The sequence below is a fragment of the Syngnathoides biaculeatus genome, chromosome 11 (assembly GCF_019802595.1).
Source record: "Syngnathoides biaculeatus isolate LvHL_M chromosome 11, ASM1980259v1, whole genome shotgun sequence".
Lineage (NCBI taxonomy): Eukaryota > Metazoa > Chordata > Actinopteri > Syngnathiformes > Syngnathidae > Syngnathoides > Syngnathoides biaculeatus.
The window spans coordinates 16,059,517-16,080,515 of record NC_084650.1 but is presented as its reverse complement, the minus strand read 5'-3'; the positions used below and the strand labels follow the sequence as shown (position 1 = coordinate 16,080,515).

Here is a 20,999-nt window from a genome sequence, read left to right as displayed (position 1 = left end):
ATTAAACCAGGGACCTCAGAACTGTGAGGCCAACGGTTTACCGACTGATTCACCGTGCCGCCACATTCCAGTGTCTTTTCCCGAAATGACTTTCTTCGCTTTTCTGATTGGCTAACCATCTGCCTTACAAGTAAAAAGCAAGTTATGGAATACATGGATGCACGAAAATCCTACATTTTGCCTCAAATATATTGATAATGGGATTAAAATAGCAAAACCATGCATGAGAATTCTCAAAAACACCTGTTTTTATTTTAAAAACACTCAAAGTTCACAATGATGTTCCGATCCACATTTTTATCCTGACTACTGATTGGCTGGATGCTACAAAACTCCACACAGTCAAGGGTTAGGTGACCTTCCACTACTCTGGAACCCAACTCCAACTCGTTTGCGTGGAGAATCACAACGTTGTCTAAGGGAGGCCCGCTCGGGTGTGGAGAGGGCAAATAAATCAACCCTCAGTCCCACTCGAGAATCACTTAATGCATTGCAGCGTAGCTTTAAATCTGCCAAGATGGAGGTGGTCTGGTTCAGGGAGCAAAGTACCAAAATGGAGCATCAGAGTCGTCCCCCTGGTTGTCCAGAGCCGCTTCAACGACTGATAAGACGGACGCGGCAGCATTCCAGCACCCCCCCCCCCCCCCATCCCCCCGACAATGTCCAGTCTACTCGAGGCGAGGAGTCGTCCCCCGGCACCGCACGTTGGAGTGTCTTGATGAGTGCTCAGATAAGGCAGGATGTCCTCCGACCGTATTCCGCGCGAGCTCGCTGATAAGAACATTTTTGGAGCGAGGCGCTGCGAGTGATGTCGGACACTTTGTTTGGATTAGCCGCTTGTGTACGTACGCACGAGTGGACGCGGCGTCTGGAATTACGCCGACCGCTCGTTAACGCTTGAAGTTTGGCACCGTGTCAATAGCTGGTATAAAAATTGAAAGTCGTAGTAGTAGTTAACCAGAGAAAAATAAACATGGCAGCACGGTGGATCAAATGGTAAAGCGTTTGCCTCACAGTTCTGAGGTCCCGGGTTCAATCCTGGACCCGCCTGTGTGGAGTTTGCGTGTTCTCCCCCGTGCCTGTGTGGGTTTTCTCCGGGCACTCCGGTTTCCTCAAACATGCAACATCATTTGGACGCTCTAAATTGCCCGTAGGTGCGATTGTGAGTGCCGACTGTTGTCTATCTCCATGCGCCCTGCGATTGGCTGGCAACCAGTTGAGGGTGTACCCCGCCTCCTGCTTGATGACAGCTGGGATTGGCTCCAGCATACCCGTGACCCTTGTGAGGATAAGCGGCTAAGAAAATGGATGGCTGTATTTGTAAGGGGATAGTCCAAGTCTTATTCTTCTGATTCGTAATCAAATAATATTTTTCATCTGATGTGGAGCATAACATTATTCAATAAACAATTCTCACTATTCAATTATATATTTTTTCATTATTGTTTGAGAATGTTGTCAATTTAGTCTAAAATTCTTCCAGCATTGTTTTTTTTTTTTTTATTATTTGAATTAATACTTTGGAAATATTTTTAAATAAATCTTACTACATGAGAAAATGTTGAAAATTGCCCCAAGATGCAACTGTGAGTGTGGCTGTTTGTCTCCACGTGCCCTGCGATTGGCTGGTGACCAGTTCAGGGTGTAACTCCGCCTCCTGCCCGCGACCCTCGTGAGTATAAGCAGCTAAGACAATGGAAACCGAAAATGCGGCTGTCAAGACCAGATCCCATAACGTTAAAAGTGGTTATGATGCCAAATATTCGTAAAATTGCTGACTGTGTACTAATATGACCAAAACTCATATCACAATATGTTTCTTATCGATACGATAAAAAACATCGATAAAAATGTGGAAAAACCCAATAACGTGACTGAAAAGTTTGGCACTGCAGACTTATTTTAGGTTTGTTGCGAATGGCTTCATGTACCTTGTACTGCTTGTACTAGTGACTTTTCTTTTTCCTAGCATGGTTCCCACCTTTAGCAATGTAGCCTGAACGCGTGTGTCGTGCAGGCTTTATCGGCGTTGTCGGTGAAGAGCTGTCGTCGGGATGGATTGCGGCGGGGGGCGGAGCTAATCAGCGCCTGTCCGCACCGCTCAGCGGGACTTTTACGTGTCCCGGTAATGTGAGTTTTCTCACGCTCAAGCTGCGAGAGTCTAATCATTTGGTGACGTCGGGTACAATGGCTTTCAACGCAACAGTGGAAGCGAAGGGGAAGCGAGCGTCGGGGGATAAACTACACAACTAGCGAGCACTCACATACAAGGCCGCTGGTGGAAATAACAAGTGCACGGATGCTAAGCGCAAAACCTGCAGTGACATGCGACACACAGTGTGTGTGGTTGTGTGGCTTTTGTGTGCGTGTGTGTTGGATCAGTGTTTGTTTTTCTATGGTTTTTTTGTGTGTGTGAGTGCTGTATATGTTTGTCTTTATGTTTTGTGCGTGTGGGGGTGTGTATTTTTCTGATTTTGTGTGTAGATTTTTGCTTTTTTGTGTGTTTTTTAAGTGCAAAGCCTGCAGTGACATGCGACACACAGTGTGTGTGTGTTGGTGTGGCTTTTGTGTGAGTGTATGTTGTATCAGGTTTGTTTTTGTACGTTTTTTTTTTTCATGTGAGTGCCTGTATATGTTTGTCTTTGCTTTTGTTTTGTGTGTGTATTTTTCTGATTTGTGTGTATATTTTTGCTTTTTTGTGTTTGTTGTATCAGGGTTTTTTTTTTCACGTTTTGTGTGTGTGAGTGCTGTATATGTTTGTCTTTATGTTTTGTGTGTGTGTGGGTGTGTATTTTTCTGATTTTGTGTGTATATTTTTGCTTTTTTGTGTGTTTGTTGTTTAAGCGCAAAGCCTGCAGTGACATGCGGCAGTTTGTGTGTATATGTGGCTTTTGTGTGTGTTTGTTGTATCAGTGTGTGTTTTTGTACGTTTTTTTTTTTCGTGTGAGTGCTGTATATGTTTGTCTTTATGTTTTGTGTGTATGTGTATATTTCTGATTTGTGTGTATATTTTTGCTTTTTTGTGTTTGTTGTATCAGGGTTTTTTTCATTATGTTTTTTTGTGTGTGAGTGCTGTATATGTTTGTCTTTATGTTTTGTGTGTGTGTATTTTTCTGATTTTGTGAGTATATTTTTGCTTTTTTGTGTGTTTGTTCTTTAAGTGCAAAGCCTGCAGTGACATGCGACAGTGTGTGTGTTTGTGTGGCTTTTGTGTGTGTTTGTTGTATCAGTGTGTGTTTTTGTACGTTTTTTTTTCGTGTGAGTGCTGTATATGTTTGTCTTTGTTTATGTTTTGTGTGTAAGTGTATTTGTCTGATTTTGAGTGTATATTTTTGTTTTGTTTGTTGTATCAGTGTTTGTTTTTGTATATTTTTTCGTGTGCATATTGTATGTTTGTCTTTGTGTTTTGTGTGTGAGGGTGTGTATTTTTCTGATTTTGTGTGTATATTTTTGCCTTTTTTGTGTTGGTTTAAGCGCAAAGCCTGCAGTGACATGCGGCAGTGGTGTGTACGTGTGGCTTTTGTGTGTGTGTTTTCAGTGTGGTATCATGTTTTGTGTGTGTTTTTTGTACGTTTTTTTTTTAGGTGAGTGCTGTATATGTTTGTCTTTGTTTATGTTTTGTGTGTGTATTTTTCTGATTTGTGTGTATATTTGTGCTTTTTTTGTTTGTTGTATCAGGGTTTTTTTTCATGTTTTGTGTGTGTAAGGGTGTGTATTTTTCTGATTTTGTGTGTATATTTTTGCATTTTTGTGTTTGTTTAAGCGCAAAGCCTGCAGTGACATGCGGCAGTGTGTGTGTATGTGTGGCTTTTGTGTGTGTTTGTTGTATCAGTGTGTGTTTTTGTACGTTTTTTTTTTCGTGTGAGTGCTGTATATGTTTGTCTTTGTTTATGTTTTGTGTGTAAGTGTATTTGTCTGATTTTGAGTGTATATTTTTGTTTTGTTTGTTGTATCAGTGTTTGTTTTTGTATATTTTTTCGTGTGCGTATTGTATGTTTGTCTTTATGTTTTGTGTGTGAGGGTGTGTATTTTTCTGATTTTGTGTGTATATTTTTGCTTTTTTTGTGTTTGTTGTTTAAGTGCAAAGCCTGCAGTGACATGCGACACACAGTGTGTGTGTTGGATCAGTGTTTGTTTTTGTATGTTTTTTTGTGTGTGAGTGCTGTATATGTTTGTCTTTATGTTTTTTGTGTGTGTATTTTTATGATTTTGTGTGTATATTTTTGCTTTTTTGTGTGTTGTATCGGTGGTTGTTTTTGTATACTTTTTTTTCGTGTGAGTGCTGCATGTCTTGGTTTGTTTTGTGTGTGTGTATTTTTCTGATTTTGTGTGTATATTTTTGCTTTACGTGTTTGTTGTGTCAGTGTTTGTTTTTCTGTCTTTTTTCTATGAGTGCTGAATATGTTTGTCTTTGTTTATGTTTTGTGTGTGTGTATTTTTGCTTTTTTGTGTTTGTTTTTGTATGGGGTTTTTTCATGTGAGTGCTGTATATCTTTGTCTTTGTTTATGTTGTGTGTGTGTGTATTTTTCTGATTTGTGTGTATATTTTTGCTTTTTTGTGTGTTTGTTGTACCAGTGTTTGTATTTGTATGGTTTTTTTTCGTGTGCGTATTGTATATGTTTGTCTTTGTTTATGTTTGTGTGTGTGTGTGTGTGTGTAGATTTCTGATTTTGTGTGTATATTTTTGCTTTTTTATGTTTGTTGTATCAGTGTTTGTTTTGTATTTTTTTTTCTCGTGCGAGTGCTGTATATGTTTGTCTTTAATTATGTTTTGCATGTCTGCGTGTGTTTTTCTGATTTTCTGTGTATATTTTTGCTTTTCTGTGTGTTTGTTGGTGCATTTGTGTGCATTCTTTCTTTGCATGTGTGTACGTGTATTTTTTGCAACTATGCATGCATATATTTTTTGTGTTTGTTTTTGTGTATATTTTTTGCTTTTTTTGTTGTGTTTGTTCGTGCATTTGTGTGTTCTTTTTTGCATGTGTATTTTATACAACTATGCATGTATATAGTTTTGAAATGTGTTTGTTTTTGTGCGAAAATTTTTGCTTTTTTGTGTTAGCGCATTTGTGTTTTCTTTCTATGCATGTGTATTTTATACAAATATGCATCTATATGTATTTTTGAATGTGTTTGTTTTTGTGCATCATTTCATTCAAGTTTTTATTTTTTATACTTTGTGTGTGCACTTAAATTAGTTTCTTGTTTGCATTGTGTGTTGTTTTTGAGTGTTTGTCTTCATGTGAGCATATTATTGCATGCATTTTTGTGTTTGTTTTGTTTGTGTAGTTCTTTTTCTGTAGGTATATTTTGTGGTTGGCACAGTGGATCGGCTGGTAAAGCGTTGCCCTCACAGTTCTGAGGTCGCGGGTACAATCCCGGACCCGCCTGTGTGGAGTTTGCATGTTCTCCCCGTGCCTGCGTGGGTTTTCTTCCGGCACTCCGGTTTCCCCCCACGTTCCAAAAACATGCAACAATAATTGGACACTCTAAATTGCCCCAAGGTGTGATTGTGACTGCGGCTGTTTGTCTCCACGTGCCATGCGATTGGCTGGAAACCAGTTCAGGGTGTACCCCGCCTCCTGCCCAATTACAGCTGGGATAGGCTCCAGCACTCCCCGCGACCCTCGTGAGGATAAGCGGTGAAGAAAATGGATGGTATATTTTGTGTGTGTGAATATAGGAATCTTTGTGTATTCGCATGCATGAGTGATTTTGAAAGCCTGTGTGTCTATTTGTGTGATTTTGTGTCTTTTTGCGTTTCAGATGATCTCCGCAAAGCCAGTGGAGGCAAAACAGAACTGTAACTACCCAAACCCTCCAAATGGCCGCCACCGCCGCGTTTGCGGGTTAACGGCAGACGCAAAAAAAAAACCAAAGAAAAAAAAAAATGTAGACGACTTAGTCCCGGCGCGAAAAGGCCAGATTAACGCGCTTTCTCACAGCTTGAGCGTCGGAGCTAAAAGTGATTTAGCGAGGCTTACGCTAGCTCTGCGGCGGGGACGGAAGGTCTCGCGAGGGAGCTAACGACAGCCCCTCCATCTCGGGAAGCTGCCGGATCAGGGAAATTAAGTCTTAATTCTGTCACTTGTGCGATTTCTGGCAAAAAAACGTGTTGTTCGCCGACCAAGATGTATACAGTACACAAAACAACTACCAGGATTAATTAACACTACAAGTATGATGTTTATCATGTGTGAGGTAGGCAGGTAAGTAGTAATCCAACGGGATCGTTTACTTGACATCACAGCCACATCCCCATTTGTCAGAGGGCATGCACACCATCCATCCATTTTCTTTTGCCGCTTATCCTCACTAGGGTCACAGGGAGTGCTGGAGCCTATCCCAGCTGTCAACGGGCAGGAGGCGGGGTACACCCTGAACTGCGTTTTTACTGCTGAAATACTTTTCACCCTCGGCTGTCATCTGTTTGAGATGCTGATCGGGTGTCTCGTTCGAGGCTTATAATATATTAATACATAACTTTGAGTATATGATACTGTTACAATCAAGTTATAACATTTAAATGCAGTTCACCCCCCCCCCCGTGTAGAATCCAAGAGGAATGTAGCATTTCCGAAGCAAAATATTTGTTGTGTAAAATACTCAAGCTGTGTACTTACAAGGCAAAATCTAACAGTTGGGGTGAAAAATAACACTGATATCAAAGATTTAGTCAAGAATATAAAGTAAAAAAAATGTAAAAATAAAGTATATAAAGTATAGCATTTTGAGTTTAAAATGCATTTGAAGCTAGTTAGAAAAAAAAAGACTTCCAGCCATCCATTTTTGAGCTGCTTATCCTCACGAGGGTCATGGGAGTGCTGGAGCCTCTCCCAACTGTCAAAGGGCAGAAGGCGGGCTACACCCTTGAAATGGTCGCCAGCCAATCGCAGGGCACATCGAGCCAAACAGTTGCACTCACAATCACACCGAGGGGCAATTTAGAGTGTCCAATTCATGTTTTGAGTGCCCGAAGAAAACCCACGCAGGCATGGGGAGAAACATGCAAACTCCACACAGGCGGGGTCGGGATCGAACCCAGAAACCTTTACCAACTGATCCACCGTGCCGCCGGATAAACACTAATAAGTACAAATTTACTTTAGTGTCTAGTTTTGCTTCCTCTTCCAAAAATTATATTTTTGTGTGGCAAGACTTGAATTATTTATTTTGGTCTCTTTTTTTTTTTTTTTAAACATCACAAAAACCTGCCACTGGACTTTTTATAATCGAGTTTTTCGCTCCCTTCTCCGCCTTTATTAATAATTCCATTATTGACTGTTTTGTTTGTGGGAACATAAATCAATACACGCGTTAAATACATACCAATCTTTATTTTTATTAATTGTATGAATCTTATTTTATGGTGGGGAGGGCAATGAGTGCCTTTTTTTTTTTTTTTAGGATTTGAGGACCTGCGCCCGAAAATGTGCCAACGTGTGATGCTTTAAAAAAAGAAATATGAAACTTTCCCAATCGTGAAATAATGGCAGGAAACGTTGAATCGCAACTTCTTCATCTTGGAGATCCAGCAAAGTTCTCACTGTTGCTAATAATAATAATAAAAAAAAAAAAAAACGATCACAACTCGTCGTTACACTGTCACGCATTATTTTGTCCGCAGACATTTAATTCATCCATATTTTAACAGCGTTCATTTGGCCTCGCAGAAAGAAAAACACACACAGGGTGAGCTCATGTCGTATTTCAGTCGGCGTCTCGGCGGTTTTGCCAAAGTACACCCAAAAAAAAAAAAAAAAAAAAGTTACATCAGCAACTAAAGTGGGTCAGCAGCAGCTGCCGCACTAAATACTTATTTGACTACTTTATTGCTTTTTGAATGTAACCTTGGCGAAGTAAATTATGCCGGAGGAATAAGGAATACATCATAATAATTACGGCCGAGTGGCTTTGTGAACAAACTCTCCCGTCCTTATCATGTTGAGATAATAATTGAAAAGAAAATATGAAGACATTTTTTTTTTTTAAAAAGTTGCTATCGCGGTATACTTTTACGCAGGTTAATTGTAGCTTCTGCCATCTAGTGGAAGACAATTGAATTGTTCCGTCTGTCACGACACCTCATCCAAATCGAAACAGAGATGTGCAAAGATAGATTTGTTGTAAATTAATAATACATTTTGGACCAATTGAGTGAAATCGGATAACGTCCTCGAGCAGACGTGATGAATTCTCACACCACATAAAAATGATTTGAATATCTTCAACCAATAATTCCAGTGCTCTTTTTGTTCCCCATGAGTTTTGTAAATTGAGACGACGACATCTATTGATTATCAATATTGATTGCAACAGTGTATTGCACACAAACGCATAAAAATACCCACAAAAACATGCAGACACACAAACACACAACAGATGCACTTTTGCATTACGTAGCTCTGCACACACACACTTCAGCATCTGCAATCAGAGAAATTTTTGAATATATTTTGAATATTCAATTATTACTAAAGTTAAAATTTAAATGTTGAATTTTCTCGTAATAATAATAATACATTCTAATAAAAACCCAATCAATCAATAAATGAAAGAACAGAAAATACAATCAAATGGTAAAAATACAAATATTAATGTACAAAAAACATCAATAATGGGAATTAATTGTCATATAATACTGCCAATGTTTTGAATGGATTCAAGTATTTGTACACATTTTTTTTTACAGTTAAGTCACGGTAAATGGCAGTCCGACTGCTTCCGTTGCACCGTGTATTTATTTATTTTATTTTTTTTTAGAGGAGGGTGTGGAATTTATGTTTTGTGCTCTTATATGGACCCAGTTCAGTCTCTAGTGGTTTGGAAGACACATCACAACTCACCTGTGTAGGATCCATTTTTTTTTCCCCTTTGTACTTTTAAATACACCAACAACTACACAACACATTCCTTCACAAACAACGACGACGACGCGCTGCTAATTCCCGCGAGCGGCGCAGCCCAACGGCGAGCGTCTCTCGCTTTCCTGGTTTCGCGGTGTGCGTGTCACAAATTGTCAGGGCCCTCTAAATCCGTTCCAATCCATTTGCTTGTCCCTTTGTTTGTGTTTGGGCTCACCTCCTCTGGCGGGAATCGGGACGCACGGCATTAATTATGCGCCTGGTGAACTCTAAATTCATGAATTCACGCCAGGGTTTGACGCACCTGAAGGAAATATTTGGGTGGGATGGTTGGGGGCACAGGAAATGACCATTTTTATGTTTTCTTTTCGGGTTCTTCTTAGGGTGGTGGCCACCCTCTGGTGGCTACTTAAGGAAACTGCACCGGGGAAAATAAAAGAAGCCGTCAAGACTCGGCCGGGGCTCAGAACCGTCTTATGGAGCCATTTTGGGGGCCCACACAACAACAACAACAACAAGCATTATGGTAATAATGTGCGGTTTGAAAGATGATATTTCGTTGCCTTCCAACCCCGAGGCCACGTTTCTCGTCTCCAATGCACCCCCGCCCCCCCCCATCTCTTTTTGTCCGTTTTGTTTATTTTAATGGCTCTCAAAGATCCCCGCAGGGGTTGTTTGCTCAGGAGAAGTCAGAAACTCCAAATATCTTCCACCCCCCCCCCACCTTCTTCCTTTTTACTCTCGCAGCCTCTTCAGCTGCTTGAGCCCCCTGAAATCCTCCGAGTGAGTGAGTACAACCCTGTTGTCAAACGCCCCCCCCCACCCCCCCCTTTCCAGTACACACACCCAAGCAGCATCTCTGCTTTGCTATGCAACAGCTTCACATCTCTGGTTTCAAGTTCCCTTTGTTCATAATCCGTAAAACACGGCTCCATAAAATAAAAAAAAAAAATCACCAAAATACCAAAATGAACAACTTCAATGTCATTTTAATATGTCGAATTATGACGTGTTAAGCCCATTTGGTGCACATAGCTATCATGGATGCACCCGAAAAGAATTCGACGACAAGGTCAGTACGGTACAAGACTTTCAAAATAATAACGTGGGTCAATTTGACCCACGACCTAACAACGGGTTTCATATAGCATAGTGAAAAAAAATAAATAATTATGAAAATATTGACGTGACCCCGCAGCACACCAGCTCGGATGAATATGAAAAGTCAATTTTAAAATAATGATAAAAAGAAACAACAACAAAAAGTCAAAATTTCAGACACAGCTCACTTTGACCGACAACATAACAGGTCGGTCAATTCTATTAAATGTTTGTCGTATTATTAATAATTTGTGATGGCGCGTGATACTTTTTAATTTATAATGAAGTACGCAAAAGGATGTAAAATATATTATTCATTGTAAAGGTTATCTAAATACATTTGACTTTCTTCTACTGGATTTGAAATATTAGCGATTTTACATCTGTATGCTAACCGTCGGTAACGTCACGGCTACAACTGACCCCACGTCATTTCTCGAGTCTTTTGCCGGCTTTGCTCTTTTCCCGTTCGAACGAGTGTTTTTTTTTTTTTTTTTTTTAATCCTAAAATGGTTCTGAATCGACAAAGTATATCAATTAATAAACCAAACGGAGCGGCAGGATCTTGCCCGGGCTCCGCAGAAATCCGGCCCCCTTTCGCTAACGCGCTAACGGCGTTAGCGTGCCCGTCGGACGCCGTCGGTGCCTCTCCTTCAACGATTATCTGTACGTCAGCCCCCGTGGCTGCGGCCCGCCCGCGATCCGCCGGTTTTTTTGGCCCGGCGCATTAAACGGGATGAATATTGATCTGCGAAAGAGGATTTATTTATTTCACGCTCCATCCCAAAGATCAACTGCGAGCGGCTTTGCGGCGGATCTGCCGAGGTCTTACGGCGCAAAGCTAGTGCACACACGCCGCTTTGGACTTGACATTTTGGGCCTGGAAGGAGACCAAAGAGTAAATTCTGTGCAATAATCCCAGATAAATGAGATGATCACTAGCAAAGCTTAGAGGTAGTTAAGTGGCCTACCGCTTAAGTCGGCCCGACACCGGCGTCGGAGGGTTCGACGCCCACCTGAGGACCACCTAAGCCCGGACCTTTATCCGGAGTTTACAGTAGGACTTGTCGTTTCAGTGCCATCTTTAATTATTATCATTTCCGATACCATGGCGTTTATTACTCGATGTGATTTTCGATAGAGTCGACGATGGAACTTGAAATCTTCATGGGAATCTCAATCAATTTCCAACCTCACAACTTTTATGATTACAATTTTCGATAAAACCGCTTTCATTACTTTGGATGATTTTGAGTTTACAGTAAAACTTGTAATTTTAATATGAAACCCCATTACAATGATTTTCTTTCTTAAAATTGTATCCTTAAAAATACTAAAATGTCAACTTTAATTATTATTACCAGTTTAAGGACTTTATTTTATTCATGATTAATTTTACCAAGGGGACAACTTGAAATTTTATCATTACCAATCTCAGAATTTCCATTCTTACTTTCTTATGAAACTAAACACTTGAATTATCTGAATTCACATTTTTATTTTTATTAACCTCAGAACTTTAATTATTATCAAATCAAAGAACTTTAATGACCAATGTACAAGAACTTAAAAATTATTTTAAGACATTTATAATTATAAATAGTAAACCAAGAATGTTTATTCCAAACAATGAAAAAAAAATTGAATTCTAAAATAATTATTAATCTCAGAATTTAAATTTTTAAGATTGGGATTGATCGTCGGGCCACAGGGGTCATGTGATCACCGTGGTCACGTGGGTTATGAAACTGAGCTGCTTCTAAGCTTTTAAAAATCCTCATAAAGGCCTCGTCACTCTCTGCCAGCAAATTTAGCCCACCGTCATCAAAATCATCATCATTATGATGATTATTCAATACAAACACATAATTTTTTATTCACATTTTATTTATCATGTATTATTGTATTTGTTTACTATTTGGCAAAAACACATCTATTATATTTGAGTGTTTGAGGTTGCGTGGGAATGTGCAAGCAAGCTGATGTGGGGGGGGTGCAGGTGTAGTTACCTGACTCGCCGGTAGATGGCGCGTGACGCCTGCTTTCGAGGGAACTGCACCGCCCAGCACACTGCAGAAAAAGCGCAAAAACCAAATACAATAAATTGCAGCCTCAATTATTATTTTCACTCAAATCAGTACACGACAATCTCCTCAAAAGTGTTTGAATTAATTATTAAAAGCGTCATGAAAAAAATGTGCAGTGGGCCAAATAAAAAAAATAATCCCATTCAGGTTAATTTGCAAAAAAACATTTGAAAAATCGTGCAAAAAAAAAAAAAAGATTTGCAAATACAAACTATAATTACGCAATTAATAATTTAGACTAATAACAGGAACTAAAGGTGGATTAAAGATGCAAATAATCAAGATGAAATAAATAACTACTAATATACAAGTGTGCAAGTATAAATAAGAATTGTAAATATAAAAACATCTGGAAGATTCATAAAAATAGAACAAATATATTGTAAAGATTGACAAAACAAATGAATAAAAATAAGGAATAAATCCAAATAATAAAATATGCATATCAGTAAATAATACATTCATTTAAAAATGTATATGATTAATACTAAGATAGAGTGATCAGCTAAAATTAATGTAGGTCGTAAAATCAGAACCAAATTTAAATTTATGATAAGAAAATACTTTTGAAAAACAAGATACAATTTACAAAATTATTTGAAAATACTAGCAAAATAGATGTGTGTGGGGGGGAATAACATGAAATCATATTCATGAAATAAATTTTAAATTCAAATGAAAGTACAGATAAAGATGACAGAATCCATTTATAAAGATTAAGACAAACAAAATATACGAATTAAAATTTTGGGAAATGAATAGTCAAAATTACGACGAATAAATAAATAAAACTACTATTAATAACAAATGAAACATAAACAGAAATGTAAAAAAAAACCCCATACATATGAGTTATGGCACGGGAAAAGAAGCCCAGCCGAGTGGATGATTGTCCACAGGGGAGCTGACATCTCGTCGAGCTTCTCATAAAAGGCTCCTGCATGTCTTGAGCCCATCAAATTAAAGTGGGGAATTATTGCAACGAGGGTGGGGGGGATGTGGAGGGGGGGGGGGGAGCTTTAATTGAGATGTATTTGATTGCAGCCCTGAAGAAGAAGAACTGAAAAAGGAAGACGAGCAACCGAACGAAGCCTCTCCGTGTTTTCCGCGTGTGGGTCTGCGCTTGCACGTCCGGCTCCATATATTTTGCAGCAGGACATCATTGTCTTTGCTTAGACCCCCCCCCCCCCCATATATTTTTTTTTTTAACAACCTCGACGCCATCCGTCTTGCGCGCGCGCCAGAAAAGTGTCAGGGCCTCTGAAGGCGAACGTGCCGTGGCAGCGAGCGAAGCGCACGCCGTGGATGGATCGGCCAAAATTGTCTGCAAAAGAAAAAGAATGTCTTGTGCAATGCGGGAGAAACCGTCGCTCGTCAAAAAAAAAAAAAAAAAGGGGGGGGGGGAGCTCCTTCCTGCGTGCTGCAATGCAGCAGCGGCCGCGCTGCATCTGCAGGTAAACTGTGCAGTGCTCAAATCGGGACAATCGCATGAAAACAATGCCGTGAAATTATTGTTTGCGTATCATTATTTTCATTTTGTAGCGTTTCCCTTGACTTCCCTGTTTTTGGTACTTTATAATCATGTTATTACTGTTTTGTCCAATCCGATTTGACTCATATGTGTTGCCTTGTCAGTGTTATCTGTCCAATTATGATTAATCCATTGCAACTCCTTCCGGTATGCTCGACTTGGCCACCGGGGGGCAGTGGAATATTATCGTGGAGCCAAACGCCGAAGAATTTCACAACTTGTGACTCAGTAAACTGCAAAAAACATAAATTATTTTTAGCAAATAAATATCAACGCTATTCGTCGGGGCGTCTGTGTCATTTTTCATCGGGCGTTGGTTGGCATTAAGGTCGCTAAAAATAGACAGCGTCCAATACATGGATTTCCGATGACGTCACCACAGTCCCAAGATTCCCTCGTCCACCATCTTGTGTGTCACTAGCAGTAATTGGAAACCGATCTATTCTCTTTGTTTGATGTTTAGTTTGACAGTAAACATCACCACGGAAGGTTCCAGCAGGTACCAAACGCACGTCCCGCCGACCACTGATCAGAATTCATGCTGGAAGCTTCTGTAGCTCTCTCTGGGTGATAATTCTGATTTTATTTTTACAATCCATCGTTACGCAAACACGCGGGCGGCCGCTCGTGACCACCCCGGCGCGCGACCGCGCTCAGCAAAAGAGCAGCCACGCCTCAGATAAAGGTCCTTAACCTCGGAGCTCGCCGAGTGGCCCTCGCCGCATTAGCGCTTAATGGGAACACGGCGCACAGATTAGAACGGGGAGTCTATTAGGCACAAAGACCGAGCAAGTAGCGGCATATTAAAACCGAGCGCCGGGGTCACGTTTAATGCGCCGTTAGCTCCGCGCGGAACGGTACTGTATGGCTGCACGCTGCATGGCAATGGAAACGCACTTCAACAAGGGCGGCGCCGATGCAGTGCATTATGGGGTACCTTGTCCTTCTTGACAAAGAGTGAAGCCAAATTTGGATCAACTGCATGTTCTTGTAGTCTACGGTGTTTTTACTACTGATAATACATATAAATATAGTTGTATAATATATACTGTGTTTTGTACTGTATTACCCAATGGAAAGTTGGGAAAAAATTCAGCCCTTGGTCCCAGTTTCACTGATCAACATGAAATTGGGGGAACATGCTTACCGTAACGGAACACACGAAAAAGTCTCAAGGACCTTCGTCTGGAATTGAACAGGAAGTCGTCCATAATGGTTTGAACCAGTCATTTTGAGTCAATTCAAGATTTCCAATTGACTCCTCCGAGGAAATTGCCTAATTCAAAATTCGGTCAAGGAATGACCATTTTTTTGGGACCACCAAACGTCTGAAATGTGGCAATTTTTGCAAACGTGTCCTGGTGAAAATAGAAAATAAAATAATGAAAAAATTAAATAGTTGGAGTCCAGAGAACGACCACCTCAAACAGTAGCGCCCCCTGGAAATCTATAAAATCAAATACCCAATCAAGAATTTGTTTGCCCAAATGAGCCCCAATCGGAAGAAGGTACCCAAGATGCTAAATCGACGAACCTTTTCGCTTGCGTCGCTAACGTTGGTGGAACATGACATCAATGTTTGTCGGTCATTTTTACGATTATTATAACAGAACAAATTAGCACCCGATGGCGGTTTCAGGGCGGCAAGGTGGATCAGCTGGAAAGCCTCACAGTTCTCCGGCCAAATCCTGGCCCTGCCTGTGTGGAGTTTGCATGTTCACCCTGTGCCTGCGTGGGTTTTCTCGGGCACTCCGGTTTCCTCCCACACCCCCAAAACACGCAACATTAATTGGACACTCTAAAATTGCCCCTAGGTGTGATTGTGAGTGCGGCTGTTTGTCTCTATGAGCCCTGCGATTGGCTGGCGACCAGTTCAGGGTCGAGCCCGCCTCCGACCAATTGACAGTTGGATAGGCTCCAGCACTCCCTGTGACCTTTGTGAGGATAAGGGGCTAAGAAAATGGATGGATGGATGTATTTGTAGGGGGATAGTCGAAGTTTTATTCTTCAGATTCGTCATCAATATTTTTTTCATTTGATGTGTAATAACACTATGATCATAACATTATTCAATAAGAAATTCTCATTATTCAATTATATATATTTTTATTATTGCGTGAAAAGGTTGTCACTTTATTCGAAAATTCTTTCAGCATTGTTTTTATTATTATTCGAATTATTACTTTGGAAATATTTAAAAATAAATCTTACTACATAAGAAAATGTTAGATATTTTTTATTTTAAGCATTTTATAACATTTATAACAATATTGTAATGATTACTTCCAATAATATTTTTTCATGAACAGTTTAACAGGTCTACCCCGCCTCCTACCAATTGACAGTTGGATAGGTTCCAGCGCGCCCTGTGACCCTTGTGAGGATAACCGGCTAAGAAAATGGATGGAAGGATGTATTTGTAAGGGGATAGTCTAAGTTTTATTCTTCTGATTCGTCATCAATATTTTTTTCATTTGATGTGTAGTAACACTACTATGATCATAACATTATTCAATAACCAATTGTCATTATTCAATTATATATATTTTTATTATTCCTTGAGAATGTTGTCACTTTATTCTAAAATTCTTACAGCATTCTTTTTTGTATTATTCAAATTATTACTTTGGAAATAATTTTAATTAAATCTTACCACATAAGAAAACATTACATATTTTTTTATTTTAATGTAATTTTTTTCAACACTTTTAACAATATTTTAATAATTACTTCCAATAATATTTTTTCATGAACAGTTTAACAGGTCTAGTCCGCCGCCTACCAATTGACAGTTGGATAGGCTCCAGCGCTCCCTGTAACTTTTGTGAGGATAAGGGGGCTAAGAAAATGGATGGATGGATGTATTTGTAGGGGGACAGTCTAAGATTTATTCTTCTGATTCGTCATCAATATTTTTTTTATTTGATGTGTAGTAACACTATGATCATAACATTATTCAATAAGAAATTCTCATTATTCAATTATATATATTTTTATTATTGCTTGAAAAGGTTGTCACTTTATTCTAAAATTCTTTCAGCATTCTTTTTATTATTATTTGAATTATTACTTTGGAAATATTTAAAAATAAATCTTACTACATAAGAAAATGTTAGATGTTTTTTATTTTAAGCCTTTTATAACATTTATAACAATATTGTAATAATTACTTCCAATAATATTTTTTCATGCACAGTTTAACAGGTCTACCCCGCCTCCTACCAATTGACAGTTGGATAGGTTCCAGCACGCCCCGTGCCCCTTGTGAGGATAAGCGGCTAAGAAAATAAATGGATGGATGGATGGCAGTTTCAGTTAAGTCAGCCATTTTAAGGGAAGGTCTTAGAAAATCTGTGTTCTGGTTGAAAGCAGCCATTTCCTAGCTCGTCCTTCAACGCACTCCAACTAGAAAATTATGACAAAATGAGCCCAAAACGTGATTTACCGCGGCTGGTCGTACGACTCAGTTTGACCGATTTCAAACAACCGAGCAGGAGATACTCAAAAACGCTCGTCGACGGCATCAACGCGCGCGACAGTCGAGGCGAGTCGAACTAACGGCAAAGACAACGCCGTCGAACTCAATTCCAAGCCGGCTGCAGTCGAACGGCTCAACGGTGCCGACGACTCGTGACAGTGCAATCGTGGACGCCGCGAGCGCAAACGTAGACGCTAAAAAAATGAGACGGAGGGAAGTGTCGACCGAGGGAACCGTGAAGAGTTTTGCACGTGCTCACGGAATAAAGCACGCGGGGTTATTTTATTATTTCAATCCGAAGGAGAAGAAGGCGAGGAAATGAGTCACATCTGTGCTTGTTAACTTTGCGTGGATGTGCTAAAAAAAAAAAAAAATGACTCAAATATGGTTTTGTGCACGCTTGTTACCGCTGATCCCTTTTTAATGAAATTGGACGAAGAAGAGGTGGGACGAAAACTAAAAAGACATTTCTTCTTTCTTCGCGCATGACATCATGTTGGCGGACACGCAATCATAACTGGACCGTGACCCAATAGATGTGCCGTTTAAGCGATATAGAAATAATAATAATAGAGGGGCGGGCAAAGGAAGGCGTTTAAGTGAAGGGATTTTTTCTTTTTTTTTTTTTAAGTGGACGACAGCCAATGATTGATTGAGGCGTACGCTCGAGATACGGTTTTGTGTGCACGGGTTTTAGTGGACTACTGGATTTGCTGTTTCAGTCATTTGGGTCATTTGACGTGACGTTTTTGTTTGTTTTTAAGTGAATTGAAGCTACTGTATCCAGTATAGTAGTAGTAGTAGTAGTAGTAGTATTCTTGAGGTTTATCGTTTCAAGTTACTTTTTTTTAACAGTAGTCGTGTTGGAAAAGTCCATTTGAGGAATTTCTTTAAACGGATCTGAAGTCCACAATTAAGGCCACTATTTTTACACTTTTTTTAGTACAAGGAGTCTTCGAGTTAAGACGGTCTCGACCTCAAGACGTTTCGACTTTACAACTCCCCTCCCCCGTCCGCCATTTTGTCCGGCTAATGCTTGTCCCTCATCGCAGCAAATTGGTGGTGCGCATTGTACATTGGCGCAAGGGTTTTCCTGTTTTTTAGGTCAACTTTGGGGGTGCGCCTTATACTTCAGGACACATTGTACTCAAGAAATTATGGTGGTGCGCATTGTACATTGGCGCAAGGGTTTTCCTGTTTTTTAGGTCAACTTTGGGGGTGCGCCTTATACTTCAGGACATATTATACTCGAGAAATTATGGTGGTGCACATTGTACATGGCGCAAGGGTCCTGTTTTTTGGTCAACTTTGGGGTGTGCCTACATTTCAGACTATTATACTCAAGAAATTATGGTGGTGCACATTGTACATTGGCGCAAGGGTTTTCCTGATTTTTTTAGGTCAACTTTGGGGGTGCGCCTTATACTTCAGGACATATTATACTCGAGAAATTATGGCAGTGCGCATTGTACATTGGTGCAAGGGTTTTCCTGATTTTTTTGGGTCAACTTTGGGGCTGTGCCTTATACTTCAGGACTCATTATACTCGAGAAATGACGGTATGCTCCAAGTCGAGTTTCTCCACATCAACCAGGTGAGTGAGTCCGAACCGAGCCTCGTCGTACGAGCTGATAAAGCCTGCTCAGACGAGAGGGGAAAAAGTATCGTACATTTGACATCCGGAAAAGTCCGTTTGCGATCGATTCGCTGCCCTGAAAATTTAATGACTGGGGTGAATGACAATATTCACGGGAAGAGTGCAGGATTAAGACTTTTGCGCAGCATCGTTTATATAGCGCAAATAGTGGCCTCTCCCACTGCATGATTGACAGACAATCCTTTGGGCCGAAGTGTGTCTCGGTTCAACCACACAAACGCGAGGATTTGGACAAATAAAGGCAACTGCATGCGCGGTTTACATGAATATAAACACGTGACGCGACGCCGTAAAAGCCAACACTACTTGAGGAAACGTGGCAAACAGCAAAGTGGGTTAAGAGCTAGAAAGCGATACAAATAAGTCAACTACAGCAGAGGAACATGTCGGTAGAGGCATCACGCAGTCAAGAGAGCGCATCGCAGCTGCCCCGGCCGATGATGACGGCTCTCTAATGAGCGCGCCGGCAGCTCCGCCGGCGTGGGCAGGGTTAACTGCGCTTATAGGTGGAAGCCTTGAAAACAATAAGCCTCCCGTGAGCTTTGACAGTATATCCTCGGATTTAAAAGTCGCTCTCTTTAAAGTTGTACGCCAAAAGCCCTTCAAAGCTCACCACACCCCGCGAGAGAGGCGAGCCGCTTTCTTTATAGTCTTCACATCGACTCGCCGCCGTTGAGTCACCGGCCACTGCAACAAACCCCCCCCCCCACCCCCCGCCGTCCGCCCCCGCCTGCACCAAAAAAAAAAAAAAAAAAAAAACGAATTATTGCCCGGGCGGCGGAGGAAAAGCAAGGCAATTAAAATGGCTGCTCGGAAGGATCATTCCGGACTTGATTAACGAGGCGTTCTTCTCGCTTTCTCATGTCCACTGTGTTCATTTATTCCTTTTTAATTACAGTGATGAAAAGCACACAGGTTACGCGTTCTCCTTTAAGTCCGCCCGCTGATTAGCAGCTGCCGCGCTAAATTAGCACACATGACGACGTCGCTGGCATTTCAACTTTCCTGGTACACGAAATCGCATACGTACAAAACTGCGGTACCTTTAAGTGCAAGTTTAAGGGCTTGTGTGAGTTTATCGAATCAATTTTCATTATGAAATGAGTTAATATGCCAATAATGTTTCAATCCCCCTCCCGGCAAGAGGGCATCGTTTCATATGATGCTAATTTTCAACAAAATGAGCAATGTATTCTATAAAAACGTAAAACAATTACATTTAAGAAATTGAAGTCAAGTATAATTTAAGGTACGTGCTGTAGTATGAGGGTGTGTGTTGGATATGTGCCTTTATGGCAGAGGTGTCAAACTCATTTTTCTCACGGGCCACATTGTAGTTAGAATTATGTTATGACTGTGAATCCATGAAAATCTTTTGCCTCGTGATATTTACAGATGAAATTTACGAACTAGTTTCGAATCAGAAATCAAATCAAGGCTCTTCAACTATCGTTCACGTTTGGTCGCACAAAAATGCTTGCGACGTCTCAACTTCATCATTTATGATGTGACAACTTGAAATTTTGTTACAGATGATCACAAAAATCATGATCTTGATAAACATGATTTGCCTTTGTGGGCCATCAAAAAATCATGCGGTGGGCCAGATCTGGCCCCCGGGAGCTTGAGTTTGACACCGGTGCTTTATGGGCAAGTGAGTGACAGAAGCTGTGACTTGCGGGCGACTGGGTTTACTTTTTTCATATTTTGTTATTTTGGATTGTCTTGATACACAGTTGAGATTTTTTTTGTCGAATCCGATCTTTCATCCCGTCGTTCACATGTGGAAAAACAGACGCCACTTCCAATATGACAGGAATGCATCAGCGGAGTGACGAGCACCCACACAAAACCCGACGTGACGTGCGCGAAGTGTGTTTATGGACGTGAATGCGGCCTCTTATGTCGGGTTCGGTTTACTGCTCGGCGCTGACGTATTTGTGGCCATTTCGAGGATTACGTGGAACCGGAGCCAACGTATTCTTATACTTATCAGCTCTAAGGGATCTTCTTTTTGCCATCGACTGTTTTCTGCTCCTGTTACAGCGTGCCATTTTTTTCCCCCGTCACATCAGCCAATCACGTTCTAGTCGCTAGCGAATCTCTCTGCCGGTCAGGTGCTACGAGGCAGATCCAGATCCCGGTAGATGATGCAATCGTTGTCAGAGTGTCACAGAATAGTCCGTGCGAGATGCAAGAACGCAATCCCGTGAACTCTTCCCTTCCACAACCGGCGCTTGTCCAGTTTCTCTGTTCTTATTGGCCGGTCGGGTGGCCTTC

General features: G+C 40.6%; 1 protein-coding gene across 5 annotated transcripts in view; it reads right to left on the bottom strand.

Moving 5' to 3' along the window:
• The window catches only part of LOC133508782 (uncharacterized), a 204,386-nt gene that overhangs the window by 44,265 nt on the left and 139,122 nt on the right, over nt 1–20,999 (bottom strand). For 4 of the 5 annotated variants that reach the window (XM_061835195.1, XM_061835196.1, XM_061835197.1 and 1 more), the window contains one exon: nt 11,976–12,036. In XM_061835195.1, coding sequence (XP_061691179.1) covers nt 11,976–12,036 — 61 coding nt within the window. Of the gene's footprint in view, nt 1–11,917; nt 12,037–20,999 lie in introns of those variants that run through there. The other variant, XM_061835198.1, reaches the window with a different exon arrangement.